This window comes from Harpia harpyja, chromosome 1, assembly GCF_026419915.1.
Source record: "Harpia harpyja isolate bHarHar1 chromosome 1, bHarHar1 primary haplotype, whole genome shotgun sequence".
NCBI lineage: Eukaryota > Metazoa > Chordata > Aves > Accipitriformes > Accipitridae > Harpia > Harpia harpyja.
In genome coordinates this window covers 10,376,468-10,400,633 of record NC_068940.1, presented here as the reverse complement: position 1 = coordinate 10,400,633, position 24,166 = coordinate 10,376,468, and the positions used below count along the sequence as shown (strand labels likewise).

Genomic DNA, 24,166 nt, shown 5'->3' with positions numbered 1-24,166 from the left:
CAGTTGTACAAAAACTACAGGGGAGCTTTACATCAACACCAGTGAAGGTGGTATTGTAAAGTTATGGAGGTTGTTTGTCAGTCTGAGCTGAATGCCCTAACAACTTTCTGAAAAAGTCTGAGAACAAAAGTAGCCTCAAATAACCAGTTCCCAGAAATCTGATGCCTTAAAGAGGAGTGGAGACAGCCTGATAGTAAAATTTGTTTATTTACAGTGTTATGTATTACAGGAAAATCAGTTTAAAAAGTCAATGCTTCTCTTTCTTCAAAGTTGCAGCATTTTGAAGATGTTAAGACAGATCTGAAGACTTTTAAACATACCTGATTCCAGGCTTCCTGGTTGGATCTGCAAGGTGAGACTGTCTTGTTTTTTTCCTTTTTTTTTTCTTCTTTTTTTTTTTTTTTCCCCAGCCCTTTGAGTTTCAAGTAAGGCATTTATTTATTTCTTTTTTTTTCTTTTTCTTTTGAATGAGGTTTCAACAAAACAAAAGACAGTATCCGTGGGTTTGGTTGCTGTAGTAAACTTTAACATTTAGCACGCTGACGCTGTCCACCTTGATAGTCAAATGCATGCTTTGCCATCAAAAGGTTATGGACTCCACTCGGCCTAAAATCCACACTGGGCCATGCAACCATTTTGTTGCCTGCCTCAGATGCATGGTTCAGCTAGTTGTCTTGTGTGATATCTTGTCAGCTCTTCCGATTCCCTCTGCCTTTACCCTGGTTTCCAGTATCAATCTGATGTCTGCAGAGCTCTGAAGCTCTTCCTTAGGACCATGTACACCACCTTCAGTCAAACCCACTAATTTCTTATAACTTGTGAGTTTTACAGTATCAACCAGAAAGATCTGCAAAGCAAAGGTTCTGGAAGGGCCACTGAGAACTAATATATGCACAGAGCATCCAGGCTTTGTAACTGAGGGTGGTTTGGGTTTGGGTTTTTTTGGTTGCTGCCTTCCCTCCTTATTGAATGTTAAATAGAGCAAAACACTGCCTTTCCCTGTGGCCACCTTCATGAAGAGGGAGCAAATGTGAATACACACCAGTTAGATGCCTGTCTGTGGTGGTGATGTAAAAGTGTTTGAATATTGCAGTTATTTTGGTTGCCCAGTTCACGGTGATGCAGTTTAGCAGCCAGGCCGCTCAAAAGTACTGTTTGTGCTGCAGCATTTTGGGGATTTCAGTTTTCTGCTGGAGCAGAAAGGTTTTGTCCACATTGTAACAGAGCTGGAACTGGCTGGAGACAGATGGGATCCAATGGGACTTTCAAGCACAAATTCAGACTGAACTCTGACTCGAGACACCCTTCTCCATGCCATTTTTTCCTCTTGCTTTTGCTGGACAAACCCGTCTGTTCTTCCCCTGTACTGTACCACTTCCTCAGCCCCTTTCCTTCTTATCCACGAGCCCTCGTGGCTGCGGTCTCTCCGGCTGCTCCTGGTGAGGCTGGCTGCCCTGCACCCCCACCGCTCTCTGGGACAAACCTTTCTGCCTTTCCACCTGCAGCCTCCGAGACATCCTGACGACAGATCATCTAGAGGGGAGATGGAGAACAGTTGGAGGAGCAGGATTTGGGACAGCCTCCTCTCCATGTGGGCCCTCCGTGGCTGCTTTGGTCCCTCTGCGCTGGCTGGGCTGGGGCAACTCCAAAAGGTGGTTTTATTGAGAGAATTTGTACACGCTGGACTGGAAGAGACCAGAACCATTTAATTGTGAAAAAGGGAGAGAAAAAAGTCTGTGTCCACTTTTTAGTAGAGATTTTGAAAGGGGCTAAATGAGAAAAGGGCGAGGGCAGATCCCCAAAGCTAACCTTGGGTATTCTTCCTTTCTAACCATTTAAATGGGAGGTAAATGCAGCTAACTGAAGCAGAGAAGATCGTGACTGGCTATTGTGAGACACACACCATTACAGCTGCAGACAGCAAATATCTCCTTGCTTTCCCTACAGAGGATTGTGCCTCAGTCCCATCTGTTTCTCCAGTCAGAGACCAGTCTGAATAAGGCTCACCTAGCACAGAAATTCCTATATAACGTGCTTTGCTCATAGCTGAATTCACTTTTAAGACTTTCTATGTCTTCCAGTCTGTTAGTATGTGGCATGTCAGTTTGCTTCAAATTAGCAGTGGTTGTATAGGATTAACTTTGTGCACATTTACACTCAAAGGATATATCTTCATTAAGTTGTTGAGCTCTTATTTCTTTCAAAATCTATTTACTCAGAACTCCTATTAATTTAGCACATCCAAAGTGACTTGTTTTGCTCTGACTAGAGCTCAAAACCCCGTATCATCATGTAATACCATGTATTCTACATACCACTGGTGTCTATGGGAGGGAGCGTGCTTTGGGGAACGGCTAGGAAGAAGCAGAGGGGTATGGTGTTGGAAAAGGTATGATTCTCAATTCCCCCCCCCCCCGCCCCCCCTTCCTTTTCCCGACCTTGGCCACAGTTTAGCTGAAAGTGTTGGGTGCACTGTGAAGCCTTGCCTCAAGACCTCTTGCACACACAGAACGTGCTCACTGTGTTAGTCTGAACAGAGTCCTAACCTGTTGAAGGCATTGATGGGTTTATCCATCAAGTGTTTTATAAGGCGTTTTTATGTCGTCAGCATTAGAGATCAGAAAGGTTTGCTTTTTCATATGAGAAAGATCTTGGCCGCCTTTGTTCCGATGGTGATCTTCGACAGGACAAGTAATTCTACTCGTTTGGTTAAAACCTAAATAGCAGTACATTAATAAGTGTCTGGTACAAAGAACTGATAAATGTAATCAAACAGATTTTAAGCTAAAGCTTGTAATTCCGTCTTTTTTTCTTCTTTTTTTTTTTAGAAAAAAAATCATAGGAAATACTATACTTATTGTGCTTTCTTATTGTTCAGGAATCCATTGGCAGCAGCAAAGTAGTCCTTATGGAAACCGTTCTTGATTTCCATTGTGATAGGGGTTTCCTTTATAGCTGTTCTTGAAGGTGTTTTCCGGTATGTCTATAAAAGCAAAATCCAAAGTAAATACTTGGATTTATTTAGTGCCCCCCCAAACACTACTTATGGTTAACTGTAAAATGAAGCTGTCTGGTGGTTGTTGATGCAGATGTGCATATTTGTTTCAGACTGCGTTAAGGGAACTGTATTATTTTCACTGCCGTGGGTGATATTACCTTACTAGTATTACTGTAATACTTCTTGATGTCAAAAGAGACTTTAAGCCTTTTTCACTAAAAGCCCTATGTATGCAGGCAGGCTGGAGCACTCCTTACTAAAAAAGGCTGAAATAAACAATGCAAAGACAGAGCTGCTTGTTTCCTTTTTCCAAGGAGGGAGGAAGACTCAAAAAGTTGCCCAACAGAGCAAATTCAGACTTCTTAAGTTCTGAATGTGGTACCTGACTTGCTATACAAGTGCAGAAGAGCTGAGCTGCAAGGGGAGGTCATCATTACTGGATAACTGCCTCTTGCAGACATTACTGGATCTATCATTCTTAACTGACATATATATTTTAATACAAATGTATTTTAAGTACTCATGCTCATTGTACATGTGAGTTCATCAAGACTGCTATTGAAAAAATTATCCCCCCAGCCCCTCTTGTCAGAGAGCTCTTGGAAGACTGCTTACCTTAATGTAGAAGTTTATGAAGAGAATGACCAGTGTGGCCATGTAGGAGGACTGGAACATGAGGCAGCCAAATGGGAATCCACACGGCTTCACAGCTGCACTAAGTGTATGCACAATAGTGAGCAGAAACTGAATCTGTGGAGGAAAGATCATGCATGAGTATTTGCTGAGAAAGGGTCGATGCTAGCTATATCAGATATAACAATGTCACCTAGTCCTGCTCTTTGAGTACTCTTGAAAACTATCCTTTCTGAACCTGTGAATGTACTGTGAGGGTTAAGTTAATGGAGCTATTATGAAATTTAAAAAACCCTAAAGGGTCAGAAATTTCTAAAAATTTGAGTTTATAGGCCTAGTTGGCAAAACGAAAGCTTTTTTTTTTTAATTAGGGGCGGTTCTATCTTCCAGACCGTGTCATGCCAGGGAGTGTTGGCTCTGTTACTAGGCAGAAACTTGAGAAAACTCTGAAGACTCCAGGCCATAGCTTTAGAAGTCTGAACAGAAAATGGAAATCCCAGGTCTGAGGAGAAGTTCGGGTAGGCTGGCAGTTGCATTAACAGAGTTAAGATGGGGACAAATGAAGCAAAAATGAGATGGAGAAGGAATTGCAGAAGGCTGTCTGTATTTAGGATTGTAAACCACAGCCCACGCTGGTGCATCTCATCCTCCCCAGCCAGCTGAGCATGCCCTCAATCCAGTGTACTGGGGTGCATTTCAAACAGGGCAGCTTCTTTCAACTGCAGGGATGGTCTCAGCTCAAAGCAGCAGCATTTGCTAAACACATTTCTACACAGGTATTTTTAAGCTTACTGCAAATGTCTGAACTCCCAAATAATATTAACAGGCCCTAAGATAAAAAAAGTGAAAGGAACTTAATTTCATATCAAGCCTTGTATCTTGTTGATAGAAGGTTTTGATGTGGCTCAGCTCTTTGGGTACAGCAACTGCTGGAGTAGAGTTTTAGAAGTCAGACAACTTCTGTCTTGTTGAAGAGTTGGTTTACATAACTTTGCATTTTGTAGTTGTACCATGGTGTGCTGGGTTAACCTTGGTTGGCTGCCAGGTGCCCACCCAGCTGCTCTCTTAATTCCTCTCTTCAGTAGAGTAGGGGGAGAAAATGAGATGAAAAAACTCATGGGTTGAGATAAGGGCAGGGAGCGTAATTGGTAAAACTTACTAATTACAATTACAGGCAAACCAGACTTGACTTCAGGAAGATTAATTTAATTTATTGCCAATTAATAACAGAGAAGCATAGTGAGAAATAAAACAAAACTAAAAACACCTTCTGCTATGCCCCTGTTTCTTCCCAGGCTCAACTTCACTTCCGACTCTTCTACTTTCTCCCCTGAGTAGTGCAGAGGGATGGGGAATGGGGGTTGCAGTCAGTCCATATTGCTTTGGCTCTGCTGCTCCTTCCTCCTCGTGCTCTTTCTCTGCTCCAGCATGGGGTCCCTTCCATGGGAGACAGTCCTGCATGAACCTCTCCAACATGGATCCTTCCCATGGGCTGCAGTTCTTGAACTGCTCCAGTGTGGGCCCTTTCTATGGGGTGCAGTCCTTCAGGAACAGACTGCTCCAGTGTGGGTCCCCAGCAGGTCCTGCCAGCAAATCTGCTCCTGTGTGGGTCCTGCCAGGAGCCTGTTTCTGTGTGGGGTCCTCTATGGGCTGTAGCTTCCTTCAGGGCATGTCCACTTGCTGCAGTGTGGGGTCCTTGACGGGCTGCAGGTGGGTATCTGCCCCGCTGTGGTCTTCCATGGGCTGCAGGGGGACAGCCTGCCTTACCATGGTCTTCCCCATGGGCTGCAAGGGAATCTCTGCCCCTCCTCCTCTCCTTCTGCTCTGACCTGGGTGTCTGCAGGGCTGTTTCTCTCACATTTTCTCACTCCTTTCTCTCAGCTGTTCTGCAGCATTTTTTACCCTTTGTTAAATACGATATCACAGAGGTGCCCCCAGATTTGCTGATGGGCTCAGCTTTGGGCAGGAGTGGGTCCATCTTGGAGCCAGCTGGAGCTGGCTCTGTCAGACAGTTTTTATAACTTTTTAATCAGTCTATTTGCTGTGATTAAGCAGTGTCCATTTTCTATGCAAAAGACCAAAAATAATGGAATTTTATGGACTCTAGAGTTTCTACTGTGTTGTATAAAATATTTTTGAGCATTGTTTCCTCTATTAAGTTACACGGGGCTGCACTAGTGACTTATTCTGTATGATAGCTTTATTTTATTTGAATTCTAACTGGCTTAATTCTGCAAATGACAATGTTAACTATCAATCATTTTGCCCTCTCTGGCATTTTGAAGGATTTCTGGTTGTTAAATTGAGAGTAAAATAAATACATACCAATTGTGCCTGAGTGAGGTATTTCTTCCACCAGAGATACTTGCGCATAGAAGGGATGACTGACAGTCCATAATAAGAATACATAAGCACATGGATAAAGCTATTCAAAGTGGGTCCAAAGAAACCTATAAAAATCCATCAAGGAAAATATTTTTATATACCAACTGCTAAAAAGTGAGAGAAGATATTGCTAGCAATGCATCTTGCACATGGTAAGTCTTCCCTTTGTGCATATCCTTAGCTAAAGACATTCTTGATGTGAAGAGATGCTGGTTTAGGGACAACTGACAAACTGAGTGATACTTCCTAGGGGGGGGTTCTTATGCTGAATTTTTGTATTTTCATCCTGTATTTTTTGTTTGTTCCACTTCTCTATTCTGTAGTTTACAAGTTATTGCTTTTGTTCCCCTCTCAAATGTTATTTGTGTGAGCCTCTCCATTATCGCTGTAAGCTTTAGACACCGCTGTGGGTGACTGTGCTGCTGGTATCACAGCTTAGGGCCCTGGGAGGCACATGCTGTCCTGCTCCCTGATGCAGTAGTAAGGGCTTTACTCTGAATTAAACTAGCCTCGCGTGGCTGTGTCTGAGCACTACTCTCATTTTTTTTTCAGTGGCTCTTCTGCTAAACGCAGATTTCCAGAATTTCACCCCAGATAATACCTTGCCACTCTAATGAGCTACACTTAGTAAATACTATTTCTAGAGCAAATGAATTACCCTCTGTACCTTATAGACTATTGAGAAGTAGCAGCACTACTCTTTCTACTGTATGGCTGTATGCTCATGTGTTTGATGGCAGTGCTTGACAACTACAAGATGGTCTCACCAATTGTTTTGATTTTTCAGCTGATTAATTACTTAATAATTACTGATTAATTTCTTAGTTACCGATTTTTCCACTCTGTTAATTACCATAGTGCAAAGCTAGTGCAAAGTATGGGGAATATGTTCAGACAAAATAGAAAGCACAAATCCCTACTAATTTGTTTACACCTCTGTTAGAAATAACTTGTGACTGCAATGAAATCCTTGATTGCTGCTTCTACCCATAACAGCAATTTACTTTGATTTTGTGCTGTCCATAATAAGTGCCAACAAATGTGAATTCCGCTCTTTGTTCTGAAAAACACCTGCAACAAGTTGCTTTACAAAATATTACAGCGGACTGAGGTGACTCCCTTTAATAGCTCAAAGTAGGAAAACTGATTGTCTTCTCAACTCTGATAACTCTGATAACAATCCCATAGGAAGCCTCTGGCTGTCTGAAGCCCTGGAAAAGTGTGCATGTTGTGAGATACCTGAAGTAGTTCTCTGCTGTTTGGATTTAGTGTACAAATGCCAAGTGACCAGCCTGTGGTACCATACATCTTCCCCACCTCAAGAGGGGAGATGATGGCAATTATTGTATCCTTCTAAGAGCCAAGATGTTTAGAGATCACTGTTGCAAAATATATCGAACCCAAAATATAATAAGGCAAACGATGCTGCTACTTCTGCTATTTCAATATGAAACGTAAGACCATATCGATCAGTTCTGGCTGTCCAGTAGTTCTGCTACTTGAATGAGATGTATTCTCATTTAAAACAAAATAAACTCAAACTGGTATTTTAATTAGTGATTATGTAAATGAAGTATCTTGCTAAAGCAGAATGTCAGATTGATGTATACAGGAGTCAAACTTGTAAAAATACTATTGAGTTTATTTGTCGTGATTGACACTGACTTTACTAGGGTCATGATTTCTTCCTACATCTGCTTTTAGAGTAGGTCTTGTATGTGGTCGCTCTTGCATACTACTCAGCAGTGTTATGCTGTCTAAAAGTGGTTCGAAGAGAAGTAAATATGAGAGGTTGTGGCAGCTAAGTGGAAAATCTGGGGCCTAACACTCAGATATTTTTGGCCTGAACTTTTAACCATGCTTTTAATTTTACTGTAGTCTGCAGGTGTTCAGCAGTTCTGAAAGGCTATGAATGTTAATGATGCTGTCAGTGATATACTTGCTTTGCATGATGATGTGATTCTCCACCAGCAACAGGTGACTTATACCCCAGGTGATGAAGCGAACACAGACTTACTTTGCCCACAAGGTATCCAGTTCAGAACACACCACCAAATGTTAAACATAGTGGCATGGTGATACACGTGAAGGAAGGTGATCTGGCTGCTTTTCTTTCTCAGTACAAAGAAGATAGTGTCCGTGAATTCAATTACTTTGGAAAAATAATACCACCACAGCACCTTGGCTACCTGTACAAGCAAGAACAAAGGAGCAGGAGATCAATATCTGTCCATAAAAGGGCTTAAATATTGCTGTACTTCATCAGTCCCTAGGCATGCAACTTCCCAAAAGGCATTAATAGCCTTTTGAAGGAGGAGCACAAGCTCTTGCTTCAATTTTATTTCCCTTTTGAATAAGGCAGTTTAGAAAAACTGCATTATTTTTTATGTGATTGTGTAAATATATAATTATTTAAATATAATTTAAGAAATATAAACTTTGAGGGTTTTCTAATTGTTCTATTTTTTTCATCAAAGATACAGTTGTGTGGAGTTTTTGTGGGGGTTGTTTTTTTTTTTTAAGGGTGTTACCACTTATATTTTCTTGGTACTGAACAGATTTTGCTGGCAGCTGCTTCTTTTTAAATAATCAAACTTTGACACTCAGCACCATAGACTAGATCTTCCTCTAGAGTTGAGACACTTTATCAGTGCTCAGGGTATGTCCCAGGACAGTTAAAGACAGTTAGCTAAAACAGAAAGGGGGAAATATCTTGTTGATGGGGAAAAGGTATTTAACTGACTCTTTCCTTGCCAAAACACAGACAAATTTGGTGGATTGGGGGAAATGATATAAGTTAACCAATCTTTCTGTCTTTGAGCTCTAATGTTATCTGGAAAGCAAGCCTGAAGTGGGGAATGACAGACAGTTAATACATGGAATCGCTGTAATGCAGAAATAAGGGTTGAAGCTAGAGATGTGCCAAGCCAGCACAACATCGCTGCAGTTTTCCAAAGTTTAGAATTGGGTTTAAATCAGTTTCCAGCTAGAGCCCAACAAGTGTTACATCTTAGACGATTGATTTTTCTCCCAATTTCTTAAATGATCCATATTCTCTGTTTTAACAGGCAATGCTGTTTTGATCACAGATCTTGATACATGGCCTTTCAAAATACTCCGTCGTGCATTCTACAGCAAGGATGCATCTATATTGAATCAGATAACGCTTCTTGTTTGCTACCAGGTGTTAGGCAACTTGATTAAAACTCTCATGTTAAAGATGTCATCAGTAACACCCTTATAACTGCTGTGAGCACAGAAGTGTTGCACCGAGGACGCAGAGGGAAGGAGTGCTGCGGATGCTGGGAGCTGAGCTGCTGCTGCATCTCACCCGGATGTCAGCCTCCCCGGCGCTGTGGAGGTTCTGGCACTGCAAGTTGTAGCCTCCTTCCCATGTGGCAAGGATGAGCTGGAACAGAAAACACAGCAATTATGTTCATGAACAGACGCAGCAGTTTGCTTTTACCCCTGCAGTTGTTCTGTGTTTATTGAAAAAAGCAGCACAGAAGTATGGTAAGATCCCACTCCTTCCATGAACTGATGCTCCTAAACCAGACAACTTGCTAGTATCCTCTGTTTTGAAATGGAAAAGGCATCAGGTCGTGTTGGAGATATACACTGAAATGGTATATCTTTTACATTTCTCTAGCTTTAGAACCTTCAAGGCATCTGTTAAAATATCTCATTACTTAGTGCGATGATCCTCACTCCAAAGCTCGTGCTTGAATACTGTATCTCTGTCCTGAAGCAGTATGAACAGAGCTTAACATAACTACTTGTGCAAAACCAGCCTTGAGAAAACTTCCCTGACGCCAAGCAAGCAAACAGAAGGCAAATCCGAAGTAGTGCAATGGGAGAAATATTTCCTAATGCCATAAACATGTCTCTTTAACTGGGTAGGATAAATGCAAGAGGAAGTAGAGGAGAGCGGGCATAGTGCTGAATGGAGACGTGAATAGACACGCAAGCAATTTCTTAGATTTAGTGCATGTCATACTGGGAAGCAGACAAAGCAATGAAATGTGAGGCTACAATACTGTGATGGAACAGAAGGTTTCTAGACAGCCATATAGTGGTTTCTGATGTGGAATATTTTTATAGTAATGACTACCTAAAGCATTCAGCAGCCCTTTTGGAATAGGGAGCCTAATCTGTTGTCTATAAATGCTATGTAGAGTCCATTGATTTTAAAAAGGTCTTACTTATTCTTGAACGTGTGAAAAGTGGTTTTGGGGGCCAAACTGAGCAATTCATGTTCTGGGGTCTGTCTCCCTCTCTACAGAGGATGCAGTGAGTGATGGTGGGAGAAATACATCAAAGTGTTATGCTGTACGTAGAGTTGCAAGATGCTGTGAGAAGTGGGTTGCTTTCAACCCACTTCTTCAAGTCCAGGTTGGATGGGGCTTTGAGCAATCTGGTCTAGCGGAAGGTGTACCTGCCCATGGCAGGGGGGTTGGAACTAGGTGATCTTTAAGGTCCCTTCCAACCCAAACCATTCTATGATTCAACTCTGGCACTACATTCGTGGGGAAGCTGTATATCAGCATCTGTACAGACTTTTCACTCTGCTTCAGACTGACAAGTAGTCTCCGGTGTTGAATGTGTGCCTGTCTATACAAAAGCAAAGCAGAGATATTCTTAGTGATCAAACCGAATTAATTCCTAGAGCAAATACATTAAAAAAAGATTACGGAGAATATAATCTGGAGAATTAGCAAATAGTACAGAATGCCCATTATAAATTCACATTAAAAAGCAATAAAACCTGGAGAGCCAGGGTTTTCTATAATTTTTCCTCTGAATTGCAATTCTGTGATTGTACCTGTAAGTCTAACGTAGCTGGTGTATGTGGCCAAAATAACCCATAGAGATTGCAGAGAGATGAAAAGACAATAAATGTTTTGCAGATAACTGTTACATAACAACCAAAACAAACGCACTCCTTTTTGGAACAGCCCGTGTTTTGGTGGATTCACCTACCGTGTATGCCAGAGGTCACCAAACTAAACAGGATGTGACCTGAGTCTAAAAAACAGCGGAAACCATGAAAACCCAGCTAGAGATCCTCATACAAATGCTCAGCGCAGCTGGGACCACAACTTGTCTTGCCAAATTGGCCTCTGTTTGGGTGTTGTGCCTGCAAATGTGCAGGGCTGGGATGTCTGGGCTCCTCTCCTTTCCCCACTGTGCAGGCAGGTGGGAAGGAGAGGCATGGGTCACACCTCTCCAACTAACTTAACCTGGAGAGGTGCTGAAGAGAAGGGAGTGAAAACTCCTTGAGAAAAGCAAATTATGCCACTTTGTTTCCCTATTAGCTTTCAAAAAGCAGCTGGGTGGAAAAGGGTTCACCTCTGCCCTCTGAGCAGAGGGCATGCAGCTCCCCAGCTGTCCCTCCTGTGGCATGTCCTTGGTCCCCAGATCTGGGCCTGTGCTGTAGCTGGCAATATGTAGCAGCTTTGTGAGGGATGGGGAGACGTTACTGCATGGTTGCTCTTCTGGGTAGCTCCTCTTAGTGCCCCCTTTGTGCGCTCTCCTGCCTTCGATTTTCTCTCCAAATGAGAGGTGACTGAGCAATCCCCAAACCGAGACTTCTGGAATAGGCAGGTACGGCTTCATTGACAGGCTATTGTTGAAGATTTGCTCTCAACTCTGTCTTGTTACTTAAGAAATGCTGAAGAAAATGGAATTGTCATCTTGTTCTTGGCTGGGAGCAGTATAGTCAGACAGTGCCGGAGTATCGGGAGCTCATCTGGAGGCAGAATCCTGGATGCCAGCAGGCTGCAGTGGTGGCATCTCGGAGCTTTGATAAGGCACGGCCTCAAACATGGGCACTAACAGCTCTGCCAGAAACCTCTGCTGCTAGTTCTACTCATAGGAGCAGGAAGAAAAGGATATTGTTTCTTGCTATTTTATTTTTCTCAGTCAGCTATAATGAAACCCTCATTGGCTTTATAGGTGGGAAGCAGTGATAGCAGGACCATCTCTAGCCCTTGTGAGTGCCGGGAGTTGAAATCATGACCCACAAAACCTCAAAACCCTAAAAACAAATGAAGGAGAAGAGGCGACTGCTTTTCTGTTCTTGTGCAAGGCAATGTCACAGACTGGGGAGGACCCTTCCTCCTGATTTTACTGAGGAACTATAAATTGCTATTGCAAATGCACTCTATTGCTTTCTTAAGGTAAGAAATAAAGTTTGCATTTTGTTGCGTTTGTACTTTACACAATGTTTTGTAACTTAGCTCTGTGATATAATGTGCCTATAACGTTTTTTATCTAAAGATCTTAAACAATTTTACTTTATGAGAGGTTTGCAATTTTTAACATTTTTTTACCCAAGATTAATTAAAACAATTTCACCTGATTGATTCTATTGTAGTCTATATCTGTAAATTAATACCTTTCCTATGCTTAAATTGGTCAAATTTGTTCATTTCTCTTTTAATGTATCTTTAGGAACCTTCTTTTTTCAGATTCCAATTGAGAAAACTCTTTACTCTTTCAACCTCTTTTTTTCTTCCCTTAACAACTAACTCATTTTTTTGGTTTGCTGAACATACCTAATCTCATAAAATTTCTGTTACAGTAGGTGAAACGTTGGTTCACAGAAATTTGCTTGAAAAATTTGCTATTTTAAATCTTTTGATTAGCCTGTTTTACAAATGTTCTGATTTGTGTATGATTACAATAGACTGATTTTCAAAAATCTCTTTTGTGTGTTGTTTTCTTATGTGTTAAAGGTTAGGAAACTTTTCTGCTGGTGCTGAACTGGCCTGCTTGGTCATATCTCAAGATTTTTTTCAGGTATTCCATTCATAGCTCTCATGTTGGAAAACGAGACGAGAAAACCCTTAAAGGCTCAGAAATAAACTAAATAAATATTTGTTTTCAATAGCACAAATTTTTAACATGGTGTTTGAGAAATCTGCAACTCATCACAATTGGTCAGCATGCAAATGGAGATCAAGCTTTGGGGTAAGAATACCACTCTGACTGTAGGGTTCTCTTTGCGTTCTTTCATTTGCTGTTCCATGATTCTGTATAATGCCAGATCTTGCAGATCATACTATGTGCCTATTCCCCAGCCGTTTGACTTGGCAGAAGAGTTCCCTCTGATTTGTGTTTGTGTTTCAAGAGCCAGCAGCTTAGAGCAAAGATCTGATTTGACTGTCTTAACCTTGCTCTTTAGCATCAGCTTTTCTTTAGCTCAACATTTCTATTCTCTGTCATAGGTGCCTTATGTACTGCTGGGTCTCCTTTAGGGAAAAGTGGAGAATACACTTCGAGTTTTGACTGCTTTACTTTGCAAGCTAATTTTCAAGATTTCTGGCTAACTTCCTAACAAAAAATTACTGGGGAAACTTGGAAGGCAGAGAGTACTTTTGGGATCCTGATGATCCTAGGCCATGACTTTCATATTGGGTATCAGTGATGTAGAAGGTAAGCAGCTTACCCAATGATACCAAATGAGCTAGCTGCATGTCTGGAGCAGAAGCTGGTACCTTGATACAAGATGTTCAGTTACTAGGTCTCTTTTTCTCTGATAACAAACTCATATGTTACTTGTACTGTTTCAATTATGTTCCCTTTCACGTGCTGAATGCTCTCACGACTCTGCAGAGCTGATGGTATTATTAATCATGCAGAGACGGTGCAAGTGCAGGATGTATTAAAGAGATAAGAAATCCCCTCTATTTCAAAATACAAATACTCTCTCTCTAGAAAACAATTCTTTGAATGCTTTGCATTCTTGGCAGCCTATCCTGGAAATAATATTAACACATGTATTGTTTAAAGCTATTTAGAAAAGCAGATCACGTAAAGAAGGAAGTTCTGCCTTGTGAAAAATTTCTATGAAGTAGCAACATCCTGTTATTAGTTGAGTTTTCATATTTTGCTTGTTGCTCTAACGTTCTTAACAGATTACAGTTTTTACACCAACAAATGACCTTTACTCATCTGCTTGAGTATAAACAGCATAAGGATTCACAATACTTGCTTCACTGCAGCTGTCTAACTCTTACTTTTTTTTTTTTTTTTTTAATGGGAAATCATATTGTTCAGGAATAAGAGCTGGTTCCCCTGTAAGAAATCTCAGCAGAAGGGGCCAGCAGGTGCCAGAAGATGGTGCCAAAGCCTCTCACCTTGCTGAGTAGCAGGCTAAGTGCCAGCAGCCTGCACCCAGGGGCCTGTGCCCTGCTCACTTCAAGCTTTCAGCCTCAAAAATCTCATAGCTGTAGCTTGTTCCTGCATCTGTCCTCTACAGGGAGGCTAAAAAGGAAAGCAATGTGATATGCTGAATGGATATTCCTATTTCTACTGACTGCAATTTCTCTGTGTTCTTTGAGTTCTAGAAAAAACTCTGTGTGTGTTGGGCTTCCTCAGAAAGAAAATGCCTGGAAGCAACAAGGTATTCCCCCTTGTCCCAGGGCAGGAGAAAGACAGAGAGTGAGGTACCAGCACTGGGCTACACCTGACCGGTGACTGGTCACCAGCGGTGCTCCTCAAGGCTCAATTCTAGGGCCAGTTCTGTTCGATATATTTACCAACGATCTGGATGCAGGAGTTGAATGCACCATTAGCAAGTTTGCTGATCGTACCAAACTGGGAGGTGCTGTTGACTCTCTTGAGGGACAGGAAGCCTTACAGAGGGATCTAGTTGGATTGGAGCATTGGGCTATGATTAATGGGATTAAATTTAACAAGTCTAAATGCCAGATCCTGCACCTGGGACGGAGTAACGCCAGGCACAAGTATAAATTGGGAGAGGAGTGGCTGGAGAGCAGCCCTGCAGAAAGGGATCTGGGGGTGCTGGTTTGACAGCAGGCTCAACAGGAGCCAGCAGTGTGCCCTGGGAGCCCAGAGGGCAAACCCCGTCCTGGGGTGCATCAAACACAGCATGACCAGCCGGTCAAAAGAGGGGATTATCCCGCTGTATTCACCATTGGTGCGGCCTCACCTTGAGTACGGTGTGCAGTTCTGGGCCCCACAATTTAAGAAGGATGTGAAGGTCCTTGAATGCGTCCAGAGGAGGGCAACAAAGCTGGTGACGGGGCTGGAAGGCATGTCCTGCGAGGAGCGGCTGAGGACTTTGGGCTTGTCTAGTTTGGAGAGAAGGAGGCTGAGGGGCGACCTCCTTGCTCTCTGCAGCTTCCTGAGGAGGGGACGTGGAGAGGGAGGTGCTGAGCTCTTCTCCCTGGGATCCAGTGACAGGATGCATGGGAATGGTTCAAATCTGTGTCAGGGGAGGTTTAGACTGGGCATTAGGAAGCATTTCTTTACCACGAGGGAGGTCAAACGCTGGAACAGGCTTCCTGGAGAGGTGGTTGGTGCCCCAAGCCTGTCAGTGTGTAAGAGGCATTCGGACAATGCCCTGAACAACATGCTTTAACTTCTGGTCAGCCCTGAAGTGGTCAGGCAGTTGGGCTAGATGATCATTGTAGGTCTCTTCCAACTGAAATTCTCTATCCGGTATATTGTCTGTCTATGCGGAAACAGTTCAGAAGGGGAAGCCAAAAACTAATAATGGAATTAGTATTCAAACAATTGAAACTCCTCTCAAAAGTTCAGAGCAGGAGGATGAGTGCCAGTGTCCTTCTTGTGGAAAAAAGAGCAAGCCTCTTGACGTTATTATGTGTATGATGTTTTACTGGGTTTTCTCTAGGACTCCAGTCCTCAGGACATTTAAAACAACTTGATCTGACTACTGTTGTCAAGCAATGGAGGTCTTGCTAAACTAAGTAAGGAGACTAATCTGTCAATGTAGTGAAAAGAAGGGTCTAATCTGCAGTGCTGTGAATCACCTATTTCCTTCCCTTGGCCGTAGGAGGAGATTTTTGTTAGTCCCTGTGAATGGCAGCTCCTCCCTGGTTCTATAGACCTGGACAAAACAGTCCTAAAAGCAGTTATCTGCTGGCCACATCCTAAGGAAAAGGAGTCTAAGCAAACACTCAGGACAGTTTCTCAGGAAGGAGAGAGGTATGACTTTGTTTTCTTTGCATTTTTTATTTTAAGTGCATTTTAGAATGAAACGCCTTGGAAGATTATCAGTGTCTAAAAACAGAGACCAGATATTTATGATCTCACCTGACTTTCCTTTTTTAGTTTTTAAAGGGAGAAATCAGCTTCTTGACTGTAACATGGCCCAGTTCCACAAGCATGCAATGTCTGAATTGTCTTCCCATCCCCAAGAGGCTGGGCTGAAGGCATGCTGCAATGCTACTGAGGCCATTGCACTTTTACATAATAAGTAGATGAATAGAGGAAGGTACCATTAATCATTCTTGATTTATCATTAAATCAGTCTTAAACAATACCTAAAAAGCTTTCAGGCATGTTTTCTGGCTAGGATATTCAATTGTAAAATCATCTGTGAATAGTATTTGTTGAAGAATATCTCTCAAGTTGCCTATTTTTAGACGAGGCTCCAAGAATTGTGGTATAATCCCAGATTTTAGATGGATAGCTGAGATGCACAACAGCTGGTGTTTCCAGATTGCTGCTCTTGTGTCTTGGAGAGCTCAAATAAGCTGTAGTCTGGCAAGACCATAAACCCTATAGGGAAGCAGCATGGGCTAGATTGTTCAGCCCAGGACTGGGGGATTCCGGGAGCCTAGTCCCAGCCTTAGTGTCAGTGTCTCGGTTTCCCCGAATGTAACAACTTTAGTAGTGGTGTCGTGCCAAACAAGAAAAAGGTGCTGAATAGGAAATGCCCCACAAGATTTTTCTCAATTAAAATATTTTGTTGTCCCTCTATGATGCAGTCGAGAGATTTTTCATGGGAACAGAAACATAAAGAGCATGCTTTGGGCTACTCCTTGGTGAGGCTCTCCATGGTTCTAGTTAAAGGTCCAATAATTGCATGCATAGTGTCCCCCCAAAAGATTGGCTGATTCTGTAATACACCAACTGGGGTTTGCTCTCCTGACCTGCAGTATGTACAGCTGGACTCCGTGTTGGATCTCTCATTCTGCTGGAGCATTGTAACTAGAAGGATACTGGTTATTCCAGAGCAGAGGAAGTAAGTGGTCACATGCTTTCTTCTTATTTTGAGGTCAGAAAGTTCATATCACAGTGACAAAAAAAGAGCCCCTTCCCAAATGAAGTTTTGATAAATGTCTGTTTGTTTGTTTGGGGTTTTTTTGTCAAGAAGCTCTTTCAAACTTAAAGCCATGTTGTTGAGAAACTCCCAGCCAGTTCCATTTAATACCCCTTAAGTAAATGGGAGACTGCTAGAAGGATTAGTGAACTAGTGACTTCAAAATTACTTGAACTTAGTTATGAATGATAATTCCTTTGTGTGTTGCTGTTGTCTTGGATAGTGGAATAGGCTAAAATAAATCCCTTCTAGGCTTATTTCCATGAATCTTTGGCTACATCTCCTATTCTGAACAGCTCCCGTATGTTACTTTGTGGTACCAGTGATGGTATCAGAAGCTTTGCACATGTGAAAAACCCCATCATACAAATTTTTACTCTTGATTTCCAATAACGGTCTACTGAATTCTATTTGAATGTGCAGGTGAGATCCAGAGCACCGCCTTTTTGATGAACGGGCTAAATGTTCTACCTAAATGCGGAGCTCAGAAAGGTCAGTAGGAAAGACATAGAGAACTCAGAGGATGAAAACTGAGAAGTGAGGACAACAAGTCTAGCTAGAATAACTGCAGGCAAGGACAGCAAAGTCAGCTCCTCAGCTCTCCAAACAAATTATTTGATTGAGATAGAACACCTGGGAATTTAACTCTATTCAGACAAAGTTCTTGCTTGCTCAAAAAAGCTGTTTGCTTTTGTCCTTACATTTCACTGCTTTACAATGCACTCTCAGCGACCTTTTGTTGTCTATTTTTTTTTTTCTCACTTCTCCCTTCTTCCAAATTATAGAAAAGTACACCTGATCTCTTCTGGTGTCTTACTTTGTTCTTTTCCTCTTGCTGCCATAAGGTTAAGACAGTCTTTTAGTCCTAATTAAAGAATTACTTCAAAGGAAGCCTTCACCTCAAGCACCAATCCGTATGGATCTAGAATCATTCCTTACTTCTCTGCTAAATTTACGTTTGTTAACTATTGAATGATTAGTGAAGGAGTAAACAATCATTTATTACAATCTTAAAAAGAACAAAATCATTATGTTGAAGTTGGATTTCTATAGTAAAATTCCAGGACAGTTCAAATCAGCTAGGATATATGTCTCTTTTTACATTTCTTCATCACCCGCTCTATTAAAACTTTACTTAGACCTTCTGCTACTCAAGCTCTATCTTTTTAACACTTGCGCAGTTAGAAAGCAAATCTTTCTGATGTCAGCCATTATAATGATGGAAAAACCCCAGAGTTTAAGTGCTCCTTCTATTTTTGGCTTGTTCCTTTCATTTTGCCCACCGTTATCCCAAATCCAGGCATTACACTGGGCTTTCTAGTAATTTGTGAGATGTAATCCCAGTTGCAATGTGGAGGGCTAAAAATGGTGGCTAGTGGCTCTGACTGTGCCAGCATTGTGCTTCTGACCTTTCCCTGCTATCAGAGGGTATAGAGAAGGCAATTCTGGTACTCCTGGGAATCCTCACATCATCTTGGCACCTATGGATCTGCAAGTTATGACTATAATTCAGAAATTGGACTTAACTGTAGGGTGAATTTTCAGCTCCTAGAAACAGGTAAAGTGAAGGTAATTTACTCCTATTGTCTAATCCTGTAAGGTAAAAGACTTTTCTTCTGGCTTCACTAAAAAGGTTAATGCACTGGGCTTGCAATACTTGTGCAGTTCTGCTCTTTCCCCTTTGCTCTGAATCGAGGGGTCCTCACATGCTAGTCCTGCTTCCCCACATGGATGTGGTTGCTTGCTTACAAATCCTATGGATTTGTAATAAATCTGTGAAGCTACCTGGGGATACAGGCAGCTTGAGACATCACGCCACCCCTATGCTAATGACACGTATCTCTAGATCTCTTCTTTAATCTGACCTAGATGGTGCCAGTGTCCTGGTTTTCTCAGTGCCTGATCAACAAAAGGACTTGGGTGAGACCTTGATGACTAGCTGAGATTTAATTTAAATAGGGCAGAGGTGATTCTTACTGCTGGGGAAAGCAGCCTAACACCGTGGTAGAGATTATGTCTTTTCCTGTTAATGAGAGAGTATCCTCATCTGAGTAATTTCACAATTCAGAGATCAGCATTGGTCTCCTTTGTTTCCAGTTTTAATTTATCATTGGAGTTGTGATGGTTTTATCCTGTGGTGAACTTCAAAACCTTATCTTGGCCTCTGGCATTTCAGACTGCATCCCTGGAGTGTGTGTGGTTTGTGAGTTGACTTGCACATGAAGTAATTTTAAAATATGCAGAAACCTGATTGCTTTTCACAGTAAGCTGGTTTTCTGCTCACAGTTGGTACTTTTAGGATCTTGGGCGGAGATTTGCGTAGAGAAAAGGCATATTTTTCTTCAGTGAAATTGCTAAAAGTTTTGATTTTTATTAAAATAAAAAGGTGGTGGTTGTTTTTCTTTATGCAGATTTTTGGCAAAGTTACTAGAAATTGTTGGATCTGTAGACTTGATCTGGGTCTATGAACACTTAATGGTACAGAAGAGTACACAACCAATAACAAACCTCTCATGCAGGTTTCTCTTGTAGCAGCAAGGGTGGAGGGAATTGTCTTCTGGCCCCTTGTCAGTGCACCTGCAGCCTGCCTGATTTAAGCACAGGACTTGTGTCTAAGCTTCAGGTGCTTGAAAAAGCCATGCTCCAAAACCAAGTGCTCCACTATCTCCATTATATTTAAGGGCAAGAGGTAAGTGCCTGTGACGATTTCAGGAAAATCCATTTGCTAACTCAGAAGTCTAAAATAAGGTCTAATAAACTGCCATTCTGGGAGGCCTTCAAAGGCACCTAACTCTTTCTTGACACACAAATGTTCAGATATCTCAGTAGGATGAGGGCAGCTGGGCAGAGCTGTTTTTCTTTGGACCTTGTCCTGCGGGGGGATAGGAGGGGTATCTGACCTTATGCTAATGGCACGTCTTAGAGTTGTCCTGGAGCTGTTCCTCCAAGTACTTTAGGGATTGGTTGACCTCAAAGCTCATGGAGCTAAAATCGGCTCCCAGATACTTCACGCCCATGGTGCAGTGCATGGAGCTCTGGCTCAAAAGAGGAATCTGCCCTTGGAGACTTAAAAACAGCCCTTTTGTTATGATTCCTTGCAGTAACCTTTGCCTTCTTGCCTTGAGGTTGTACAAATCAACTGTAGTCAAGGGACAGCTAAACTAGGCCAGGAGATGAAGGTGAGGAGATGAAGAATTGCAGCACAGGTACCCCTATCAGCTGGTTTACCATGTTTCTCATTAAAGCCATCACGTGGGACAGTCTGCATTTGGAGATACACCCTTTCTTTTGAATGAGAGATTTTTCTTCTTTTGAATGTCTAAGAAGGACCCACTCCATTCTGGAGCTATCACAAGAAAAGGTGTGTGGCACCTTATAAACAAAACCAAGAAGAGATAAGAACAACAACGCCAATAGCTGGTGGTGGTTTTTTTGTCTTTTATCTCTATTATAGAGCTTATTTTGTGATTTATCTCTGTTACAGACACCAGAGGGGTTCAGGTGCAGTGGGAGGATGGAGGAATAAGACAACTGTTATAGACGTCTCTGACTAGGAATTAATCCTGAATCATACTCACTGGAGGGATCAGCTGTGTTTACATAAGAAACCACTGTGCAGAATGCTCTAAATATAGGTGACTCTTGCCTTAAAGAGCTTACTGTCCATAAAAGACAGAGAGAATAAGGGCCAGAGAGAAGCTTTGGAAATGAGACATTTTGAAACATTGAGTCACCATGACTTTATTCAGTACTGAAGATGATTTCTGCTCTCCCATTTGCCTGTTTTCCTTCAGCAGGGATGTGCAAGCTACTTCAGGCAGGTCTGCAAGTCTTAACTTCCATTCTGTTCCTTCACAGGAGAAGCTGTGATAGGAACCAGGCAAGTAGACTATGAAAAAATACAGAGCCACTATTATGGAAGAGTGTTTTGTACTGTGTAAAACCAGCCTGGCTGACAGTCAAGAGCTAAGGGTAAAATCTGCAGTAAAACAGCTGGTGGTGCAGATCAGTCATGATGTCCTCCAGGTTCCTGAAAAATGCAGAATGTGGAGCTACGAGCCACTGCCAGCCATGCCCAGCTGCAGTCTGGGAGACATAAATCAGCATCTTCCAGCTACAGAATCAAGGTGTAAAGGGACTAATCTGAGGACTAATGCAACTTGGCGATTGTCTGCAGCAAAGTGGCCTCAGGAAGGACAGAGCAGTGAGGTGGCTGAACAGGAGCTGGCTCAACACAATTCATCTGAGGATGAGAAGGTGGCAAAAACCATGTTTGCTTCATTCACGTAAGTGAGACCTGCTAAAATTCTCTTTGTTCATTCATTTACTTGTGGCAGGCCAAATCAGCCTGCCAAGGGGAGGGGAGCAGTATTTTTGTTTTCTCTTCAGTTAATCCTTTTTGCTGAGTCCCACTACTGAAGACAGTTATCTGTACAGCTTCAAGCAGAATAGGGATTTAAACATCAAAGTGCTGATTTAAATTCTGGAGGACAATCAGTATGGAGTCATCAAACCTTCCAGCAATTGTGCTGGTTTCTCCTTTGCTCTGGGCCTGATCCTGCACGCTCAGATGCCCACAGCAACCGCTGAAGCCAGATGGAGCTTTGACCAGGATGAAGGTCTGTGTAGCACGACTGGTTCTTTGCACAAAGGCACAAACCTAAACTACTGTTCAGCCTTTTGACCAGGCCAATCACCTCATGTTTAGCTCAAATTAATTTCAAACTTGAAATCTTTTGGTCCTGTTTGGCTTCTGCAAAGTTTGTTCTCTGGCTGACAGAACAGTTGGTCCTTATTTTTCTCATGGAAACTGCTGTAATGTCCGGCAGCCCAGGGAACAAGAAATGCTGTGAGACTGTGCAGGTAAGGCAGCAATGTCAGCTCACACCTCCGCAGGTCACACCATGAAATCAAGCACATCCTTCAGCCAGGGCTTCTGATGCCTGGGGTCACTTTTTAAGCCAAGTCAAAAAATGTTTTGTGGTTTTTTTTTTTTTTCTTTTAGTGTTTGTTTTTTAGGGCTGTATGTGATGGACATTAACACTTTAATATTAAAATACCTCACAAGTTATCACAAGGCTGAGAATGGGGAGCTCCCAAATAGTATCAAAATAGTGACTTTTGGCTTCTGCTCCCCACCGGGGGGGGTGAAAACACATATATCTTTGCTGAGGAGCACTGTTTGAGTCCGCTGCTGCTGCAAAATCGTCAGGTGCATTCGAACCTCTCTTCTGGTTCTGAATGGATCCTGATTTCTGTAAGCATGTTCCTTCCTCATAAGTACTTGGGAAATAATCTGTGTGACTATATTTAGCCTCCAAGTCCCACAGCACTTGCTTTTGGCTGAAGTGGCAGGTTTTTAACATCTGTCTCTTACTGTCTGACTATATGAGGAAATCTTCTCAGGAGAGCAAAAAAATAACATTGAATTGCCAATACCATAAATAAATCAGTACTTACTCTCATCTATAAATCTGTTCACATTTAAGCATGGGTATTTGTACATAGAAAAATCATTCCATAGAGAGTCATAAAAATAAAACTCAATCCATGGGCATATTCATGGGTGCTGAAGAGTGAGGTGTAGGCATGTTTGAGCTGAGCAACTTCTGCAGATTCAAATTCATGCTTGTAGACACTGTCCTGGTAGCAGCCAGCTGTCCCCAGGCATGGACCGTAGCTCAGGAAGGACAGTCAAAATGTGCCGAGGTCTAAGCTGAGAAGGTACTGTCCAATTGCTAAAGGACTTGATCTCTAAATTTACTTTGCTGTTGATGTTAAATTTCCTAGCAAAACTATGTGTTGCTGAGAGATTTCTGCGAAAAACTGCATATAGCTCACCTTTCTCAGCTGTGCTGCATGGAAGAACACTTACCTCTATAAGCATGTACAAGGAGAGCAGTGTAATCCCAAGGTTATATACAATGAGGTGAGCCCTGAGCGAGAAAGGAGGCCTGTCCTTCATGAACTTGTTGCCCAGCCATATGCAGAGTAGGTATGCTCCAGTAAGGAAAAATGTGGGAAGGTAAGAGTCCAAAAGGAACCATCCTCTGACCCTGGCATCTGAAAAGAAACACATGCAGCAGGCAATTAAGACGACTATGGTAAAGCATTGCTAAAATAAGGCAGATCACATAATGAAAAAAGTCTGCTAAAAGCGCAAGAGGGAATCTGCCATGGTTTGCTCGCAAGAGTGATCCATTGCTTTTGCCCCCCCCCCCCCCCCCCCAAAACTGCATACTAATTCAGAGAATGTGTGCTGAAAACTGTATGGAATTCCCTAACAATTTAAGGTCACTTAAATCTCCTCCTTTTAAATGGAAAGAGAAAATGAAAAGAAAACATTCCTATATGCTTTTTAAAATTTAATTTAATGTTTTAACTTAATATTTAATTAAACCATATATTAATCTGCTCAATCGGCAGTTTGCAGATAGTATTAAATACAAAGTATGTGTGCAAAGTTGCCAGTTCATATATTTTTTCAATTCTGTATCTGCCATATAAGTATGAAGGTATATAACACTTGCTAGAAAATATTTATACAAGGGGAGGATTTTTCAAAAACATTAAAAATTAAAAAAAAAGGCAAATGTTTACTTTGACTGTTATCAAAGATCTTTGGTAAGGCAAGGGCTTGCTTTTTCACAGTTTCTGTCCCATTTGCCTGGTCCTGAACTGAAATATTAAGGTCAAATCCTGCTTGCCTTATTCACACAAGTAATCCCATTGGCAGTAATCAGATAGTTCAGTGTATATGAGCAAAGCCTAATCCTATATGCCAATCTGGAGGCACTGCTTTGTTGTCCTATGAGCAACTGGATGTCATGAGCAAAAGGAGTGTGTTTTCTTTTTGTTTGTTTTTTGTTTTGTTTCCAAGATGGAGCAAAATTTAGAGTTAATTTTTGCACAGTAACAATCTTCAGACATCTATCTATAAAAAGAACAAGGGGCATCATGGCTAGTTTTTCAAAAATGTTACTCTAAATCTGTCATGATTTATGGAGTAAGTGAAGAAATAAGTCAGTGAGAAGCTATTATGCAGGTCACAGTAG

At 41.9% G+C, this 24,166-nt stretch overlaps 1 protein-coding gene and 1 long non-coding RNA gene across 3 annotated transcripts in view; one reads left to right on the top strand and one right to left on the bottom strand.

Annotated features, from left to right (window-relative positions):
• Positions 1 to 188: 188 nt before the first annotated feature.
• Positions 189 to 24,166, bottom strand: part of ELOVL2 (ELOVL fatty acid elongase 2) — a 56,008-nt gene continuing 32,030 nt past the window's right edge. Inside the window, exons 3-8 of the mRNA XM_052773578.1 lie at positions 22,987 to 23,174; positions 9,348 to 9,425; positions 8,034 to 8,205; positions 5,957 to 6,081; positions 3,614 to 3,748; positions 189 to 2,983 (exon numbers count right to left, since the gene is read on the bottom strand). Of these exons, the coding sequence (XP_052629538.1) occupies positions 2,855 to 2,983; positions 3,614 to 3,748; positions 5,957 to 6,081; positions 8,034 to 8,205; positions 9,348 to 9,425; positions 22,987 to 23,174 (827 nt within the window). The 3' untranslated portion in view covers positions 189 to 2,854. The remainder of the gene's footprint in view (positions 2,984 to 3,613; positions 3,749 to 5,956; positions 6,082 to 8,033; positions 8,206 to 9,347; positions 9,426 to 22,986; positions 23,175 to 24,166) is intronic.
• Positions 269 to 14,442, top strand: LOC128135110 (uncharacterized). Of its 2 annotated transcripts, none has more exons than XR_008232950.1 (3): positions 269 to 352; positions 11,972 to 13,453; positions 14,078 to 14,442. It is a non-coding gene; the product is annotated as an uncharacterized LOC128135110 (long non-coding RNA). The 2 variants fall into 2 exon arrangements; XR_008232965.1 differs by lacking the exon at positions 269 to 352 and adding an exon at positions 6,070 to 6,168.